The sequence below is a fragment of the Molothrus ater genome, chromosome 2 (assembly GCF_012460135.2).
Source record: "Molothrus ater isolate BHLD 08-10-18 breed brown headed cowbird chromosome 2, BPBGC_Mater_1.1, whole genome shotgun sequence".
Taxonomy (NCBI): Eukaryota; Metazoa; Chordata; class Aves; order Passeriformes; family Icteridae; genus Molothrus; species Molothrus ater.
The window spans coordinates 35,340,432-35,361,505 of NC_050479.2; the positions used below are offsets into that span (position 1 = coordinate 35,340,432).

At 38.6% G+C, this 21,074-nt stretch overlaps 1 protein-coding gene across 1 annotated transcript in view; it reads right to left on the minus strand.

Moving 5' to 3' along the window:
* Positions 1-21,074, minus strand: part of DHRSX (dehydrogenase/reductase X-linked) — a 162,751-nt gene that overhangs the window by 98,238 nt on the left and 43,439 nt on the right. The window contains exon 3 of the mRNA XM_036398972.1: positions 13,707-13,775. Within this exon, the coding sequence (XP_036254865.1) occupies positions 13,707-13,775 (69 nt within the window). The remainder of the gene's footprint in view (positions 1-13,706; positions 13,776-21,074) is intronic.

Below are 21,074 nucleotides of genomic sequence, written 5' to 3' on the forward strand. Positions count from 1 at the left end.
GACAGAGCTTCTAACCTCAGCGGTGGTGATCTGTAAAGCCCTTTTGGCCTCTATTGTACAAGACACATGGAGCAGTGTGAGTCTCCAGTCCCTAGACAGCAGGGGGAAGCTCTGTGCCCCCATGCCAGGGATGGAGGCTTTGGATGTCCTTCCTCACAGCATAACTCAGGGGCTTTCCTTGCTAACCTAGAGAAGGAGGAAATGTTTGAATTTATCTGTGCAAGGAATGACTAAAAAGCTCCCATGTCAAAGGCAAAAGAGAGGCACACTGCCAAGGAACTGGTTGGGGGCAATGATGAAAGTACATCGATGGATAAGTAGAGGTTAAGTTCCTGCCTTTAAATTTCTGCGTCTGCCCACTGATACCTATTTCTGCCTTGCCTTTGGCAGCCAAACTCAGAATCTGTAGTTCCAAGATATAAAAAAAGGAAGCCAGAGATATTTAGAAACACATATAGGACTTGAGAAGGTAGGTTTGGGAAAAGGACAGAGGGATGGTTCAGTGGGAATGGAGATGCCAGGGAGCCACTGAGATGAAGAGGGCAGGAACACAAGAAGAGAGGAAAACCCATCAATAGCTATTTCATCCCCTTCAGAGAAAATTAGCTTAATGATTCAGTCACTCTTTTCTGCTTTTCAGTTGAATAATAATGGAAGTTGTCTTTCAGGCTTTTCCCAAGGCTAGCATGATACCTCTTCCTAGGACAAAAACAGCCACTGGACTTAACATGTCACTCTTACTCCATGTTTTTTAAATTTGACAGCTTTGAAACTAATTTAACAGAATAGTTGCCAGAGAAAAGATATCATGCAATCCATTTCATTCATGTGTACTCTTCCAAACCTATATAAAATCAATGAAGAACCTTGTTTTTCCTGGTTGGGCAGCAGGATGTCTCCATCTCAGAAGTCAGCTAAAGAGAAACTAAAATCTTAGCATAGTGGACAAAATGTGGAGAATAGCAAATCACATTGTTCCATGTAAAATGTGCAATTTTTCTGACTGTACAAGCACCATTAATCTGGGATAATTTTTAAAATTGAAAATTAAAAAGCACAATAAAACTACAGGTTGTTCCCATTGACATGTAATGCTGGCTTGCAGTATGCAAAGCACAGAAAGCAAAGCAACTCCTATGAGTGCATGAGTACTATCTTAAACATAATATGAAGCAGGCAGATATGTGTTACAAAGCTGTATTTTCCACTCTGTATTTTTTTAAGAAATATGGAAAAAGAGAGATAGAGTAAGGAAAGGACAGAAAGAGTGAAGAAGAGAAAAAGGGAAAAGAGTGACAGAGACAGAGATGGAAATACAAATGTGCCAGGAATGCTGAACACTTTGGAAAATCTTCAGAGAAGACAAGGAAAGTTAAGTATACAGAATGGAAAGGAAGGCACACAATTTTCCTTGATGGAGCATTAGGGGGGAATATGCAGGCTGAGGGCTAGAATAAAGCCTGTAGCCTCACACATCCTGCCTGGAGAGTTAAACAAGCCTTGTGTGTGCTGTGCCAACCCAGCTCATCCCTGTAAGCAGGCACAGCTGTGAAAGCTCTGTCACTGCTGACCAGGACATGACTCTAACATCTTTGTGTAGTTTCTCTAATATCTTAGTGTAGTAAATGCAACGTCCAACAAAAAAATCCTGAACTATGGAGTGACTCCAGTTCTTTATTCAGGGACCATCGACTCAAAAGTCTGCTTTGCATTAACACTAAATAAACAGTCAAGCCTTGCACATAATATTTTCTGGATATGATCTTATACTCCTTCAAGCTCATGTGGCAGCAACCTCTTTCCAGGTTCTTCTTTCTCTCTGTTTTCAAATGCTTCTTCATCCTTACCTACTACTTGTGTTGGTTTTCTCTTTAATCTCCCTTTCCGCTCAGCCTTTAGTATCTCTCTATTTTGTTTTGCTTATTAATATACACATTAGTGTCTTAACTGTCTATTTTGGACTAAATTTAAAACTAAATTTAAAAATATGACCATTCAAAAAGAAAATGGAACATGAAATGTGGAATTCATATTGTAGGGTTTTTTTTCTCCTATCTTTCTCTTATCTGTTTTCCTTTCTTCACCAATTTTCTCCCATTTTATGTGTCTGATTCAGTTGCTCTTTGAACACATTAGTACATATTCCTTTTTATAGCATCCATTGCAGTAGAAGGCTAATTTTTATTTCACTCAAAGGCTAGACTATATTAAAAATATTAACTGATATGAATCTGCAAAATCTGAAATTAGCCTGCAAAAAAAGAGAAATTCTTTTAAAAATATTTTAAAAATAAAAAGGTCAGTAAAAAAATCTATTTTTCAAGTAAAAGAATAATTTAGTGCCGGTAGCATAAATTTATATCATCCCTCTGAGACAGAATACTCCTTATATCATCAGTGACATACAATCTCACCTGGTGCTAAAAAGGAACTGAAGGAAAAACATCACTAATTTTTAGCACCAGAAAATGGTGTGTTTTAAAAAGTTGCTGCAATGGCAGCTTGTGGAAAGGGTCCATGAAGTCAGACAGCAGGGAAAGCACCACCTAAGTCCTTTCCTCCTCAAGCTGCAGAGAACAGACCAAGGCTGGGACCCACAGCCACAGTTTCCTTTCAGCCCCCACCCACTCCTTACACACCTGTCCCCCATGACAGACCCAAACTCCCCAGAGCATGATCTTCTTACTGTAGGCTGAAATAAATTAATGAATCCCCTGTTTTGTCCTCATTTTACTGCCTTACAAATCCCTAAAACTGGGGCTGGCAGGTAGCACTTTTCCAGCTAAAATGAAGTATTAGCCATTTTGCATCCAGCTCCTGAGAAATAACCCCCATGGAAACACTTTGAAAGCACAAAAGAATGGCTTTATTTCAAAACATTATCTTTAGAAAATAAGGTAAAATTATACATAAGAAACTAAGGATATAGATGCTAAATTTTCACACGGCCTAAGAATGGTATTTCTGGACTACTCTTGAAAAATTACCTTTGCCACCAGCAATTTACATTACCTGATGAGCTTTTAGTCATCTAAACGAACAAAAAAAATAAACTACCAAGACGTCTATCTCAGACTCCCCTAAAGACTGTGCACCCACTGCACAAGGCTGAGAGGGGAGGGCTCTGCCTGGACAGGCTGCCCACAGGGAGACAGAGGCAGACCCCAGAGCGGGTGAGGGACCTCTCAGCTCCGCTTGTCAGCTCCCCAGAGCTGCTGCAGCCACATGTCCTGCCCATCTCACGGGCACACACACCGTGGGGCCCAGTGCCCACCAATCAATGCAAACACGGCCCTAAATGCTCTAATTCTGATTGCACTGAGATGAAGAAAAGGTTAATTGGATGTGGGAACACTGCAACAAATTGTCCTCTTTTGCAAGCAAAGGCAAACATTTTATTTTCTCCTGCTGGGTGAAACACAGAAATGGGTACTGCCTTCTGACTAGCATGTTTCTAGAGGTATGACTCAAGGAAATTAAAAACAAACAAACAGACAAACAATATTCTGTCTCTTCTGTCTGTAGGGCTGACTGAAAGGGCATCTGGAGAGGCAAACACAATATAGTTATATACCATTGGTAGTCAAGGTAACTACAGTATTATAATTCCAGACTAAAAAGTTGTTTCATGTATCTTCTAATATAGCAGTCTTCTTCCAGCCACTTGAGATTACCTTCACTGGAGGAAGAGCCTAATCTTCTCAGGAGAACTGCTCAGTATATCAGCCTTGTTCTGTCATAAATAAGCACATTTTTTGACATCTCCATCTATTATCTATAGCTAGTGCTTCAAGGTATAGGTCCTTATGGCACTGGAGACATGCTTTGTCTTCTACTTTCAGAAACAAAATCTTGAAGGAAATCCTATTTGAAGACTTCACTTAGGCAGGGACAGAACAATTAATTTTTGCATCAGCTCAAAGAAAAAACAAAAATAAAATCCAAAAAAACCAAATAGACTGATGGAAAGAGGGTTCAGACTCACACAAAAGAAGTGCTTTCCATAGGATATCTTCACTTTGTGGCAATTTTTAAACAAAATCTTTTTTCAAACAAACTTTTGCAAAATTTTCTTGTTAAAAAACCTAAATCATTTATAGTGTGCATTTTCAAATCAACACAAAGCATTGATAAGTTGAAGTTTATTAATTCAATAAGATTTAAAGGTCTACATTCTAAAACAGAGATTGTCTTTTATAGTACAGCAGTCTGGGACATAAGAAACACAGTTGGGATGAAAAGCCTTTGATCTGGATCGGGCTGAACACAAACTGACACTTTTCGAGTTAATCCCTTCTACAGCACTTTGTCTGTGTTATTTTGTAGATATGAGTGTAAAAGTGTTCCTTTCTCTCTTTTACCAATAAATGCTCCCATTCAAACAGACATATCTCTTGGAAAAATTCTGTCTTCACAAAAAATTGTTCCAACTAGGATCATGGAATTTTTTGCATGGACTGACTTTCAAGTGTTGAGTGTAAGCTGGGAGAAAACCTGCAATATTTTAGATTGTTACAAACCTCCAGTTCAGAAGCCCCCAACTGCCATGACAAAGTTTTGAAAAGAAGAAATTGCTTTTTGCCTTACACTATTTTTCCTTCATTTTATTTTCCCTCTGATATGCCATCAAATTCTTAAAGAGACAGAAGTACAGACAGTGTATCATTTAAATGAGATCCATGTTCCAGGAAGCTTAGTTGTTGTAAATTACTTCTTAAAAAAGCACAAGTGAGCATAAGTGAGATTGGAGTAAAATGAGAGGAAATGCAGAACAACAGCAAATCTTGCCCAGAGCCATGGAGATCTCTCTCCAACCACAGGCCCACGTTTTTCATGCTTGGGAGCTAAAACATTGGCAAGGATTATTTTTCAACTAGGTCAAAGTAAATGTTGGAAAGATGATTTGATTTATTTTGTCTCCTCAAGTCACATCAGTTGTGAAGAGCCATCCTGCCAAGCAGCCTGAAGTCAACAGTAATCTTGGTAAGAGAAGTCAGTGGCAAAGATAATGTTAAAATCAAATAAGGAATGAAACACAGCCGAGCATTATCTTGGGGAAACTAAGCGGGTGGTGGAAACAGTTCACATCACCTTGTGCAGAAACAGTGCCTCAATATATGAAGAGAAATCTAAACTGAGACACGATTATTAGGCTTGTAATGATTATCATGTTAGATGTTTGGCTAAATTGAAGAGTCTATAAATATCTCTAGGAATATTTATTTTTCTTCTTACAAGCAAGGGTTTCTATCACCAGGTATCAGAAAAGACTATTAAAAATGCTGGCATTAGACACTTTCTGCAAGACTTTAGGATAATAAGGATTTCCAAGTGTACGTGAGCATGATCATTTACAGTCAGATGATGAAAATGTGGCAGAGATGACACACATCATGTAATCTTGAACACGTTAAATTTGAAAAATATATTTTAAAACCTAAGTCTTAACTAAAAAAAAATTATTCTATGCCCTGCACAAAAAAATGAAAAAAACCAACCAACCAAAAATCAAGAACAAAATAAAAACCAACCAAAGAACCCCCCCAAACAAGCAAAACCCACCCAAACAACAGTAACAAAAACAACATCAACAACAATAAAACAAACCAAAATCCAAAACACACAAGAATGGAAGCTGCTTCAGAGTCATTCTTACTCTAAACATCAACATTTCTACATTTCTTCCCTTTGCTTCCACAGAATGTTTTTTTTTACTTGAATAGATGTGATTTTTTACACTGCTATGAAGTTCTTTTCAAATATCTGCTTCCCAAGACTGCATAATGGTCAAATTATTGCTATTCCTATCACTATATGCAATTAAGTCTTAATATTGGCGCTGCATGAACGCTGATACAGTTTCTGGAAGGCCCTGAAGTCCTGTGTAAGTTACAGTACCTGTATTCAGGTCTGGACACACAAAGCAGACAGGGTTTCATGTGGGTTTGGCAGCTAAAATGTGCTAGATTTACAGAGCTACAGGGTGGCTGGGGCTGGAAGGAGATTGTCCCTTCTCATGCTGGGCCACCTGGAGGTGGTTGTCCAGGACAGTGTTCAGATGGCCTTTGAGTATCTCTCAAGACAGAGAATCTACAAACTCTCTGGGCAACCTGTGCTGATACCCAAAATCTCTTATGCTAAAAAATTATAAAAAATATATCGTTTTTCTAATTTTAAGTGGAATTTCTTGCATTTTAGGTTGTGCCCAGTGCCTCTAGTCCTGTCATTGAGCACTGCTGAGGAGAGCCTGGCTCATAATTTATTTAAGTACTGGGATATCTATTCAGAGCTTCAATTCTGTGCCACTGAAAAACAGTCCTTGAAGAACAAATTAAGCATGGGCACAGTGGCATTGGTCCTTGGGAGGTGCAGAGGCTCCTCTCTAGCAGTTCTTCCTCTAGAGCTTTGCCATATTGCTGCAAGGATGGAGCTGACAAGGAAATACTGGCACTGCCTGCACACTCAGGCTGACCAACATCTGTTGTTTGATGTGCAGCTCATACCTGGCAGGTTGCTCACACAGCATACACGCTCTGCTTATTCCACATTTATTTCAGCCCACAAGTTCTCCATGCTCTTGGCAGCTGAACATCCAGTACAGAAGCCAATGGCATTTCCTCAGAAAATATTCTACTTGTTATAAGCAAATTAACTTCTAAGCCCTACATGTAACTCACAGAAGATAGGTCTATGTAATGTAGTTCTTGGAAGAGAAATACGAAAGCATTCCAGAGAGAACACAAATTGCTTTTTTCTTGGCTTTGTCTTTCATATATGCTGGCAATTTTCTTGAAAACAGACAAGGTCTAGAAATGGCTCACACAACTTGCCTGCAACTACTGATCGAGATGGAAAAAATAATGGAATATTAAGGTTGTGACAAATCCAGGAGCACCTTATTCAGTCACTGCACAACATCATGACTCTACAAGTGCATACAAGAGGATCAAAATCCTGTGAAAGTCTGAAATGGGAGCTTTCTCCAGCCTTGAAGAGGCAATTTTCATTTGAAACTCCCTTTCTCCAAATTGCCTTCAGTAGGGCAGCACAATCAGCAAAATCCTAACCTCAGAGCTTTGGTGCCATTAGTCACACAAAGCTTTGGTGATTTACAGTCAGAAAATCATTTCAAGACATCTGACGGGACTTTGTTATTCTGCCTACAGCTACACCTGTGCACTTCTTTGTCTCTAAGTTTCAATTAGAGGTAATTTAAATAAGAGAAAATCACATTTCCTAGTGGCAGAGCCTGTTAATGAAATGTGTTTCACATTTCCAATGGAAATGGGAATTCAGGAAACCAACAGGCAGAGCTTGTGCCTTCATTATGAATACATTTCACATTTGAAAGACTTTATCTCCATCTCAGTATCCAGATATGCAACTCATCTTCAGCTATGTGAACCATATTCATATTGCTCTTATTTCTGATTTGCCACACTGTTAACATGACCATACGATTTCCAAAGTGTTTTAAGAAACCCAAAAAAAAGGTGTCGCAGACATCTTTTTGTGAAATTTTTTTCTTTAGGATTTTCTTGCTGAGGCTGAGAAGTTTCAGCAACAAATGTAAACAATTATTATCTGCTGCTGTGGAATGTAACAAGTCCACCTGTGATTGGCCCCTCTTGAATATTTATAATTAATGGCCAATCAAGACAGAGCTATCTTGGACAGAGTCCTAGAGAGCTGCCTTTGTTATCATTCTTTTCTATTCTTAGCTTAGCTAAATTCTGAAAAACCTGTCCTTCTTTTTCTTTTTAGTATAGTTATAATGTAATATATAGATACCATAAAATAATAAATCAAGCCTTCTGAACATAGAGTCAACATTCTCATCTCTTCCCTCATCCAAGAACCCCTGTGACCACAGTCACAAATAGGGATTTCTCTATTGTTTTAAGTACCTATAAGAACTGAGAGGGGAAATCTTCTATCATGTTACACTGGAAGTCAAAAGGAGAGCAAGAAAAGACATAAACAAACAGGCTTAACAAATTTAACCATGGTTTTGCATCAAAGCATTATGTAAAACAAACAGAAAAGCAGGACAATTGATTTGAAAAGTTTTAACCTAAGTGATTTTATCAAAGGGCTCTGGAGACATCTTTCTGTGGATTAAAATCTTTCCTGCTTAATATGAAGCAAAATGTCACCAGCTTTACTGGATAAGGGACATAAGTGCTATGAGCACAGAGAAAAAGTATTAGCCCAGGCATTACTTTCTTGGTCTCCAGAAAAAAGTCTTCCATCCATGTGCATGGGGAGGATCCAGTCACAAATTTAGAATAAGTTTAACACATCCAATGTTTTTCAATATTCAGATATGTTCATATGGCTTGAATATACCTAACATAACCTCAGATGGAAGGAAAATAAATCTTAATGTTTAGGTTAATGTCTAAGGTTCTTAGACCTGTCATCAAGTGACAAAGCAGAAAAATTCTGCAGTTCCACACAGAGTCCTGCAAAGTGGAACACTGTCAGACTGAGACTTCTCTACTCCCATTCATATCACCACCTTGGCTTTCAGGGTGTCTTCATAAGCGTGGTGTTCAGCTGTACAACTCCAACTGAGGGCAGTCATTCACCTGCCAAAGCCAAGTACTGGAGATGATGCACCAGCCCGAGAAAACAAACCAGGCAGGTGGAAACTGCACTGTCATTGTCAGGAAGCTCTTTAAACCAATCCTACAGGTCTTTCAGCATCAGCAGTGGTAGAGAAAGGATATTTCAATAGGATGTGGTAGAAGAGACAAAGTAACCACATTAGGTCCAGCCACAAGCCCAGGATGTGACGTTTTTACAACTCAAAACACCACCAAAAAAAAAAGTGACACAAGCAAACATAAACTCACACATGCTTAGGCACACTTGTAAAAGACATGTCTTAAACACAAATATTTTCCACTATTTTTGACTGGTTGGATGACCACTTCCATAATGATGTCTTTGGCATGCCATCCAAAAGAAAAAGTCCTGGTAGACATTTTTGCACCACAAGGCATCAGTCCTTGCTGAACTGAACTCTTCGCTGAAGACAACTCCAGCTTATATCATGGGAATACCACCACCAAGTTTAAAAGTTTGTGAATTTGGGAACTCAGCAGATTACTTCCTCTAGCCTGCAGGGAAAGCTAACAACAAACTCTCTGGTACAGAGCAGAAAAAGCTGGACTGCTCTGTTAGAAAGGTGCCTGACACAGCAAGCGTTGGTGGAGAAACCACCCATGAGTTATTCTGTAATTACACGTGGTACAAATCAGCTATATTAACCCATCTTCTTTCACATCAATTCTTCAATCTCAGATCTCTAACAAAAAAGAAAAATTCCTTATTTATTAGCAAGTTATACTACAAAACGGAGCAAGAAATCTTGTCATGTCCTTATTCCCTGGCTGAGCCACATGTAGCAAAAACATCTCTAGAGAAAGCTCTGGGAAAAAGCCAGGCTTCTTAAATGCACGTGAATTTTTTTAAGACAATTCATTCTACTATTTGGCCCACGCTGTCTTTATGTGGGTCAGACTGTAAATGACACAATTTGGCTGCCACTGTGCTAACCTCTGCATTCCTCTGGCTCTGAGGGAGAAAGTCTCTTCTTCGTTTCTCACCTGACTTCAAATGGAAGTTTCATGAAGGCTGTGAATTTAGCTGGTAGTTTTATAATTGTGGTTTTATTTAAATTGCCGCAAAAATGTTGGGTGAGATTAAATGCAGGCTTCTCCTTTTGAAGAGGTCTATGCTTAATATGACTTTTACACCCTCTTTTCTCACTCAATGATAATTCTTTTCTCCTTTGACTCTAGTTGCAACTCCAGCTCCTAAACTCTGGATGTGAGAGCCTTCCCCTGGTACTGTGCTATGTGATATTTATGCATAAAGTTTTGCTAATTGCTGATTCCATCGGCATTCATAAACCTTTGCTGGAATGAATGAAGCTTTCATTCATGTTTATATATGAGTTTCCAACATTTGTATGTTTGTAATCATCAGGCTAAAACCAGCTTTCATTTGCAGAGACATAAACTGAGGGTAACTGAGTCAGGAGATATAACTCTGTTATGTAAATTGAGAGATTCTTTTTCAGTACCATTGAGAGTTGACTTTATCACAGAAACCTCCCATTTCCACAGCTCAATGATGTTTGTTCACCACTGGTAACTGTGGTTATGGCTGCACTACCAAGCTGTTTGGATCAATATAAGTCCATTTCTGGAGCTCATTTTGTGCTGGGCACCTGACATAGGCACTTGCTGCAGGTCTGTGTAAGGCTCAGATAAACTCTGAAGTTTGCTCCCATGCAGTACTGCTGTGTTACTGCTGCAACTCACCTCCCAGCCTAGTCCAATCCAAAGGGAATCCAGGACAGGACCTGCAGTGCCCCTCCTGATAGGAACCTCTGCTCAGCAAGCAGCCAAGAGCTGAGGGTTGCCTGAAAAGCACCCAAATGATCTAACTAATGAACACACTAACAGAGACACACCCTATGTGCAAATTACAGAGATTTATCCAATTAGAATATCTCTGTGGCAATCCCGAGCCATCAAGGATTTTCCCAGCCATATAATTGCCACTATTAACAACACAAGTTCCCAATTTAACAAATGGAAGCAAGATAAAGGTCCACACCATCCTGGCTTCTCCCAGCTTTATGATTCATGCTGTAGCAATGTGTTGCCCTTGGTCTTTTGGAAATAGCACCCGGTGTGAGAATTTTAATGACAATGCAGCACTACTTCTGGCCTGTTTTGGATATCTGAGGCCTGGGATTTCTTTATCATGGAGGAGGTTCTGATGGTTAAGCTGACTGGGTCTATCATGCCCCAAGGACTTGTAGCTTATTTACTTGCTCTCAACTGCCCATGTACATCCTCCCTCCTTACACTTTGCAATAGATTACCCACAACAGAGACCCAAAACCAAGGAAGACACTTAAACAGTCTGGAATCAGCAGGGAGAGGAACCAAGAAGGTTTCTGATGCAGCTCCAGGAAAGAGGGTGGGTGGAAGAGGAGATGAAGTGCTACGTTGTTTAGATTTTCTTTAGCATCACTGCTTTGTAGCAAATGGCTGCAACTGCTTTCCTCTCTAGTTCTGTACTCTCTTTTGGCATTGGCTCTGCTTTCCATGCCCTCAGGGTGGGAAACCAGGCTCCCTGCCTCCCTGTATTCAGAAGTTTTGTCCATCCTTTCATGTCTTGCTATGCTTTTACAAAAAAACAAAACAATAAAAAAACAACCAAAACCCATCACCTGCATGCATAGCCTTTTTATTACTATCCTTTATCCTCCTCTGCAACTGTTGGCACATTATTGCTCCTCAGCTGCTTCATAGGAATTACTTATGTACATGCATTGAATCTCACTTGTCCCAGAAGTAAGTACAGATTATGTCAAGTAAAACTACTTACCCTTAGATATCAGACAGAGCCCCAGACAGACAAGGCCAAGACAGAGAAGGATGACAGTGCCTTAAAAACATTGTAATTACTTGCATTCAATAAGCCTGGCATTTTCCCAGAGCTGTCTCTGGGGATGTTTGTGCTATGTATGGCTCAGCCAGGCAACAAGGAGAGGACAAGGTCTTTTCCTCCCTTTTGCTGTCTAACCTGATAAAAAGCAAGGAGATTTTCTTTGTTCTAAGGAATCTGAGATCTAGATAACAAACTGATGGCATCTCATGTTGTTTGTCCATAATAACTATATTGTCCCAATCCTTGACCACACTGGCTGCCCAAAAATACTATTTTGAATAGTTCTCCTTCAAGAGTCTGATGTTCCTGATGGGAGCAGTTTCTGTAAAGCAGTATTTTCATATGGGCCATGAAAAATGCTCAAAGAAAAAGCAGGGGGAAAGGGTCAAGACAGCCAATAATGTTTTTATGCAGTGACTAAACAGATCTTGAACTGTAGCTTTTGAAAGGGTAATACTCTTGCACAGCCCTGTCTCAGTGTTTTGGTTTGAATACAAGCACCATCTAGCCAACCAAGGACACAGTCACACTATCTACACACATATCTTATTAAAAGCAAAGGCAGATTCATTGATAAACAGTAACACAGGAGTGGCTCTCAGTTCTGAACAAGTCTTTTGCACAGGACATTGCATTTGTAAATACAAATTTTCCTCAATCAGTGAGAAATTTCGAAAAGACTATACTCTTCCAATTTAATTTTAGGCCAAACCTATCGGGGCCTGAGATTACTTAAACCTCAGTTAAAATAATTACAGTGAGGAACAACTTCAGTTGACTTTAAGTACTCTTTCAGGTTCCTCAAACTGACATCTGTGTCTTAACAGTTTATACCTGAGGGCTATAACTGACTTAACCTAGAAAAAGCAATAAGGCCTGGAGTGCTAGAAAAGCCTGTGATCACACAAGGGGAGAAAATAACACAGACCCTGGTTTACTCAGATTCATCCAAGTCACATGACATTGTTAATTCCAACTGGTTTTGGTCTCTGCACAGAAACTTCCAGCAAAAGACTTTAATGATGCAATAATTACCTTTTTCCTTTCATGATCCTTCTAACTATGCCTTAATGTATGATGCTTTTAACTAGCATACGTGTATCCTAGGGCTATAATGGATGCACATTTTTTTAAGTCAAAAGATAAATCATAATGAAAGGGTTTTTAACACAATAATTAACATGTATTTTGATCATCATAACAGTAATTATTAGAGGTACAAAAACAGAATCAGATCTCAGAAGAAGCCATGAAGATCCCAAATAGGTTGGACTAGCAACGCTGCTCTATTATTTTGCCAAGAAATTATGTGTCAAAGTGGCAGGAATGAATCATCATGCACCATTAGGAACTACACCCAGTGACACCCAGGGACAAAAATGTGAGCTGCACTAACCTCCACCATGAGCTGCAAATGGCAATCACAGAGCAGGTAGTGTGGAATGTGCCTTTTCTCTGAGTTATCAAGCTGTGCTGTCCTTATACCTCTACAAACATGATAGACCATCAGGTAAAGGAAATAAGAGAAGAACCACAGAAAGGTAGGAATTTAGGCTTGATATGAAAGGTCTATTTATATTTAAGAGCATGGTTTTACTTTGTGAAGTATTATAAGCTCTTAACATGTGTCAAATGACCCAATTAAGTAGCCTTGATCTTTCAAAAACCTGTTACTTCCTAAAACAAGCAAAGTAAAAGAGCACACACTCTTACCTGCTGTCACCCTCCCCTTAGCAAAAATTACTGGTATTCTGAATTTTTTCCCATCTATTAAATCATGCACATACACATATGCAGGCAGACTATAACTTGCAGGCAACCCTTTTTCAATGACAAACAGTAAAGTCAAACCAGGCTGAAAACATTTTTTAAGAAATATCCTATGCATTTTACCCCTGAGTCAGATTTATTTCTAGAATTCAGTTCACAGAATCACAGAACCATTTGGGGGAAAAAAGGACCTTAAAGAGCATCTAGTTCCAAACCTCCTGCCATGGGCAGGGACACCTTCCACTCCACCTTCCACAGTTTGCTCAGAGCTCCATCCAATCTGGCCTTGAACACTGCCAGGGAAGAGCCATCTACAACTGCTCTGGGAAACCTGTTCCAGTGCCCCAAATTTAAAAAAAAAAAAAATAGCATTACACAAGGGGTCCTCATATAAAAGGAGATGGATGACAGCAAAAAGAGAGGGAAAATGGTTCCTTAAAGGAAATTGTATAATATGGTACCTTTTCCAGACAAAGTTTCTTCTTTTATTTTCCTCACCGCTTCTTGGCCATCACTTTCACTGTTTCCAGCTGTTAAAGGACAGAAAATGAAAAATTAGCAATGCAATCAATTTAAGGACTGGCCCGTATGAAGTGACAACCACAGTGTAGAACCAGTGTGAAGTTTTAGGTGGAAAGGTGCGCTGCAGAGGCTTTCAAAGAGGGCTATACAAATGCACTGTGATTTCCACAAGTTCTGCCAGTTTATCTCATTTATTCATATAAAATAGAACTATCTACTGGACCAGCAGACTTGAGATTTGAGTCCGTGAACAAGTGAATTTTTTCACATCCAGATTGTGCAAAAACTTCACTGCAGGTTAGAGCAGATTTTCCCTTGCTCTTTTTCCAAAATGAAGACTTCCACAGTTGGAGGAAAGTCCTGACTACCCTGTCTCAAATGCTCATGAGAGGATTTATTAGTGCTAACATAAAATATGATTAAGCATCACATAAATGTCTTTTGTACCATTCAGCTTAGGTGGGTGGTTACTAATTGTCTGACATTTGTTTGCCAATTTTTTTATAACATGTCAAAGGAAAAAACATAAGCATGAGAGATATAGGAATTAACACAAGTTGAATTTTTTAAATTAATATTCAATTTATCCATCAAAATATTTTCCATAGCATGGAACATCAAAATACCTATTGCTTATTATCTAAATTGGATAACAATCCTGATATCTCTTATGAATTTCACGAAGCTGCCTATTTTCCTCATTATATAAAATTCTGCCAAAGTTTCTGTAAAGATTTTTTTTTTTTGTGCCAGCCTGCAAGTATCCTGTTCTGGCTTTCACAGCACCACAAAATAAAATGAAGTTGGAAGAGACTTCAGGAGGTGTCTGGTTCAGCCCCTTGTTCACATTAGCTGGTACATGCTTGTATTTACTTGTGAAAAAGGACTTGAAACACATCTTTGTTTTCATGATATGCAAGAAAACCTAACATTTACATAAATTTAGCCAAAATTAATACACTTAGCATTCCAGATACTGGAGAGAAAATAATTCTCACATAAAATCTAGATTCATACAGGTGTCCAACTGCTGTCCATAAATTCCATTAACTATGGACTTATATTGCTCAGACTGATGGAAGGAAGGAAGGAAGGAAGGAAGGAAGGAAGGAAGGAAGGAAGGAAGGAAGGAAGGAAGGAAGGAAGGAAGGAAGGAAGGAAGGAAGGAAGGAAGGAAGGAAGGAAGGAAGGAAGGAAGGAAGGAAGGAAGGAAGGAAGGAAGGAAGGAAGGAAGGGAAGACCCAAAACAACAAAGCAGATATTTGCAATATTTTCTTCTTGGTGTTCTTCCCCCTTTAAAACCATCCAGCCTTGTAGAGAAGAAAAACATTCAGTTTGATGCTAATTTCCAGATATAGATGCAGCATCAACAAACAAACCCTCCAATGAAACCCTGCCATTTCTGGGGAAATTTGTGCACAGGGTTTATGGGCAACAGATTAATTTTCCTCACCGTTTCATCTCAAGTAATGTACTAGAGTAGGATTTCAAACTCAGAGTGTTGTTATTTATTAGGCTTGATAGTGTTATGCTAGAAATAAGAATACTTGTGTGCCAATTCTGTGAACATCTTATTTGATTCCTCTTTTATTCAGCACCTCTCGTGCAGAGATCTGGCTTATTAAAGCCTCCAGTGTCATGATATAACTCTCAGTATGTTCATTTAATTTGTTCTTTTAAAAGAGCTTGTGTTCACAAGAAATTTTAATTTGCTTTATTTTGCTCTTATATAAATGGTTATTCATTAAAGCTCAGTGCCTTCCAAACGAGCTCATTTTATTTATATTTACATATTTTTCACTCTGGACCACTGGAAAAAAAATTATTATTTTGCTAAACAGTCACTTCAGATGTCTGTTTCCAGCCTGATCCAACAGAGTTTGAAAACCAGATGCTGAAGGTTGGAGTATTGCAAAATTGAAATAGCTTCAGCGAAAACTGCCACAATAATAGAGGTTTTCTAAAATCCTTCTTTCAAAGAAAATCCTGCAAGAAAGAATAAAGACATTGAACAAATGACCAAAATCCTTACAAAAAGTTCAAAGGTACTTAGATCAGAAGGATGTATACCATGAAACTGGGAGGCTAATCTAGGCTTCTGAGTTAGGTTAAGGAGATCAGCACCCCTTTGTCAAGGGGGGAGAGGAAAGGGACATTGCCCTTTTGCACTGCTTCCTTTCTAGTACATCCTTCTGGGATCTTCTAAGCAAAGTGAGTGGTAAGCATCAAAAAGATCAACCTCCTTTTAAGTGCTAAATTACTATTCAAAATTTTTTTAAAAAAAGCTTTTTAAGTCATCAAGCTAACAGTCAGCTTTGGGTTGGGAAAAATCAAAACTAATCTGCATCTTCTTGATGAAGTTGGGTCACTAAAGGGCACAGCCCTCAAGTGCATTGAACAGATGTACAGCACCCTAAGTTCAGGATGGTTTACTAGATGAGGGTCAAATTCTTACTGCTGTCAGATGGTTTAAATCCTCAGTATCATATTTGCCATGATTCTTTAAAAAATTTTTTGATACACAATCTAATCCTCTGGCTGGACATTTTTTCAATGATTCACCATAATTTCCATATGTTCCATATACAAGAATTTATCCATTTTAAGTGTTATAGCATCTGTAGCATAAGATCTGCCTACTCTGAATTCAAATGGTTTGAAGGGAAGGGTAAGAAAGGGAAGAGAGATGATCATGTATTTCATGCAGTGAGGGAATCTTAGAAAAAGCTTTGAGAACAAGGGATTCATTGTCTTGGGAGCTTACATCATCAAAGTACCCAAAACCATAATAATCTTGCTTTTCATGCTAATTTAAAATGTCTACTGGGAACTCAAAATAGATATAGTTTTCTCAAGAACTGTTTATGCAAGCAGTTCAGTGCCTTACCTGATGGGTTTTTTTTCCACTTAGTCCACAAATAGTGAAGAATTTGGGTGAGACTTATTCAATAACAACGCTGACTAAAATAAATTCTGAAAAAAACCCCTTAAAATATAAAAATAAATTCATTCTAAACAGATGTACCTGTATAAAATGAGATATCATTTCAATGGCATAAAAAATATAATTCCTAATAAAATACTGAAAAAACGGAAAACATATTTAATAACAACTTTTAGTCAAAGAAATGCACTCATCTCCTCCACATTTACTTCCACAAACATCACAAGTCAAAGCAAGCTGATATGAAGCCACCAGAGAAGTACATACTAAAATTCTTATGAGCACCAATAGGCTCTGGATCTGATCCTAAATGTCAGACTCTGTCATCTCAGTCACTTAAGTAGGTCCTAACTCTGAAAGTTATTTCAGGGATTTCAACAGAATTGTCACAGAGATTTCTCAGTCTCAACAAGGCTGAAAAAAGCATGGCCCTTAGAAATCCTTCATAGGCTAAAAACACATTATTGCTAATTAAGGGGTTCTGATACATCTATATGCATTTTTCATACAATATTTTTAATTTCTTTGAATGTGACTATCTCTTCAAAAAAGTAATTGCCACTCACACACTGAATTTATGTACAAGACTGATCCTGATAAAGAAATAAGAGCTTTTCCAAACGGTGTTTTGCAAAACTAAGAATTTGCAATCTTGATGTTTCAAGGAAATGTACTCCAGGGCATTATAAAAAATTTAAAATAGTCTTTGATCAACAATAGAGCCTGTAAAGCTTAAGGTTGCCTGGAGAGAATAAACCCACAAATCCAAAAAGCCCTTGCTTACTTAGGTCTGTCAAGGAGAAAATTTCCTTGCTTTCAGTAAGATAGCACAAAATGAAGACAAATAAAAACTTCTGGAGATGAACACCAAGAAGATTCAAAGCAACCAGCACGTGGTGCCCAGAGAAAGACCTGACCCCTCCAGCTTGGAGCCTGAGAGCCACCTTGTGCACAAGGCACCCCTCAGCCCGCGATAAACCCAGAGAAGGGAACCCCAGGGGGGAAGGCAGGAGCCAGAGCTGCCCAGTGGCAGGGCAGGCACATCACCTCCCAGCTCTCCCCACACGCCCCAGACACTGGCAGGGGTGACCCCCTCAGTCACCAGTGCCTGGGGAACCTGAGATAAAGCTCATCCCTTGACCTGTGGAGCCATAATTACAGATCAGTTTCTCCCTGAAACAATGGATCGCTTTCCAGGGTGTGCAGCATGCCCCATGGGCCTTCCTTCTCCCCACTGCTGACTTCAAACCACCTAATTCAGAAGTGGTGCCCATAAACTCTTACGTGTCTACCAGGAAAAGCTGGGGGTACAGTAATCAATTCTGTATAAGTGTATACCATCTGATTAAGGAATTGCAAAGGATAATGGTTAGATGCCTTTGTGAAACAGAATATAAAAGTTTCCAAATGGAAATTTGAATCAAGATGCCTCCTCAGAGTAGAATAATCCTCATTATGATCGAAGGGGAACTGATTTATTTGAAGCACCAGCCTGAAGACAGGGCTTATGAGGGCACCCAATGCCTCAAGAGGAAAACAAAATCCTATCAGCTGGTGTTAGGAAGATTATGATTTTAGGAGTGTACACAAAAAATAGAACATGCCAAAAAGAGAGGAATAACTACCCCCAAAATCTCCAAAGATGAGAAATTTGAACTCAATACAATATGAGCAGGTTTTTTAAGGAATTTATAAGGTTTCTTTTAAAGGAATTTGTAAAATCTTCAATAAAAAGAATACTGATCTTACATCTCATATATAAAACATTTAAGGCATGGATTTCAATAATAGGTGTAAGGATGTGACCAGCTATAAAAAATAAATTGCGAACATGATACAAACTTCCTTGTGTCCAAAGATACCACACATCTTTTGTCATTGAGTTCATCACACAACAGTCACAATTAAATACATGCCTTTCTTACATGAAAGGTGGAAATATTGCTGTAAGTATTCCTTTGAGAAAAGAAGCAAAAAATGAGCAAGGGAGAGAATGTCAATTTGCAAAAAGAAAAGAAATCCTCATTATTGCCTTAGGTTTCAGCTACCCATCTGTTCCAACAAGAGGTTAAGAACGACCCTGTTTATCAAACTCAAGATACATCTAGACAAGTGCCCTCTTTCCAACTATAACCTGCAGCAGATACTTAAGGAAAAGACATGACAGCAATAAGTTTAGGAGTGATTTTCTCCAATACACCCTCCCAGAAGCAGGAAGTTTCAGAGATTTCCTGAATCCTCCCAATGAACATGGCCTGCACTACTACACCTAATTGCACTTTCAGTTCATTCAAGAACTTGACCGCCCAAGAGTCCTGGGACAGCAGGCTCCGTGATTTAATGACACGCCTAATTATGTTTAAAAGGTTATTCTTCAGTAGCTTGTTTGTTTTTGTATTTTTTATTTTATTAGATGTTCTCCACTTTGTGTACAATAATACAGGGAATGGCCACTTCTCCTTCACTTCCTACACCATTCATAACTGTATGATCACACCTCAGTCATCTGTTTGGAAGCAGAAGGATGTTTGTTCTATGCCCCACCTTGTACAAAGCCATCCTCTACTCCTAACCATCACTCTTAAGTTTTTTCCAGTTCAACCAGACTCCTTTTGAGTATGCACAACAGGATGATCCAATGGTTTCTATAAAGGAAGAGGGACGCTTTCTGTCCTGTTTTCATCTCCTTTCCTGCTCAGTAATATAATTTTATTTGCCTTTATGACTGGCATGAAATATCGATGATGTTGTACATAGAGCTTTCAGCAGTAAATCACAATATTTATTTAACTCTTTGACTAGCAGTTAATTTAGGTCCTATTCTTGTAAATACATAGGTGTGGCTGTTTTTTCTCATATTCTGTACTTGCATTTACTAACACTCTGTATTTATCCATCCCTTCATAGCACAGTCATCCACTATTGGGAGATTATTTCCTATTCTTCATAGTAGTTAAGATTTCACAAGGCATCTCTGGACACCTCCCAGTCCCACCCTCTGCTACAATTGGTAGCCCAGGACCATGTCCAGTCAGATCTCAGGTGTTTGCAGGGATGGAGACTCCTCAACTTCTCTTGGCAGCCTGTGCCAGTGTTTGAACAGCCACAATGTAAAAAAAAAAAAAAAAAGGGAAAAAAAAAGAGTGTTTTTTTTTTCCCATTAGGTACTTATGCACTGGAAAAGATCCTTCCAACCCTTCTGTCCTTTTCAGGCTGAATACATCTCTCTCAGCCTCTCCTTACATGTCAGAAACTCAAATTCTTTAATCATCAATAGTCAAACAATTTTGAATATCCTAAACACATTTAAACAAAATGCATCATCTCACTCTTCACCCTGTATTCTGTATCTATCTTTGATAAATGAACTGAACATCTGTCTGTGGGACCACAAGCATCTTTGCTCCAACTCAAAGCTGATAAATTATTTCTCAATATTGTTTTCTGTCTGCTAATCTATTACTAAACTACAAGAAATTTTTCTCTTATCTCAGGACAAGCCAGCCACTTTAAATCTTTTGGCATGAATCTTAACAAAAACATTTGAAAACCAGGATTAAATTAATTCACACAGTTGTTGAATATTTCAAAGCATTAGGCATAAATGCTTAATGAATAAATTAAACAAGCACCTAGAGAAACTGCACTAACTCTTCCAAAGTTCCAATAACACATATTTAACTCTACATTTTTTAAAATGCCTGACTTATTTTTCAATATAAAAAACACACTTACTGGCCTATGCACAACATTTTCCCAAAACTGCCCAGCACTGTATTTGTCACCTTTCACTTCTTCTTTACCAAAGTTGATTTAAGGTTTTATGCCACACATACTAGTCCAGAAATACTTTTACACTTCTGATGGATTTTGGTTTCAATCACAGTGGCCTGTTTTAGATTGCTTTAATTTCTTTTTGATGTCTAATACTGTGTTTATACTGGGTTTGTAACAATCTCCATGCTATTTTAAGCTCTGTATCTTTTTAGCTACTCATTTTATATACTTCAGAGACAGTGAACAGATTGAAGACTTCAAGCCCATTTGGTTGCTCCTCATAAGCTTGCTTTTCCACCCCCCTGATAAAACTTGTTTTCCTCTAAACCCTTTAAGACCATTTTGAAATAGGCAGACCAGAACACAACATAGTATTTATGGTTCTGGCCCACGAAGGATTCATACAGTTGAATCAACTCATATTGTCTGTTTAGTTTGTTAATTTTCTAACCATTTCTAATATTTGTTTTGGTTTTTGCACCCTATGGAGCACAACTGAATTTCACAGAATGATCTATTTTGATCCTGAGATCTACATCCAAAGTGATGATGGTCAACACAGAATCCATCACATCTTCTTTTGGCA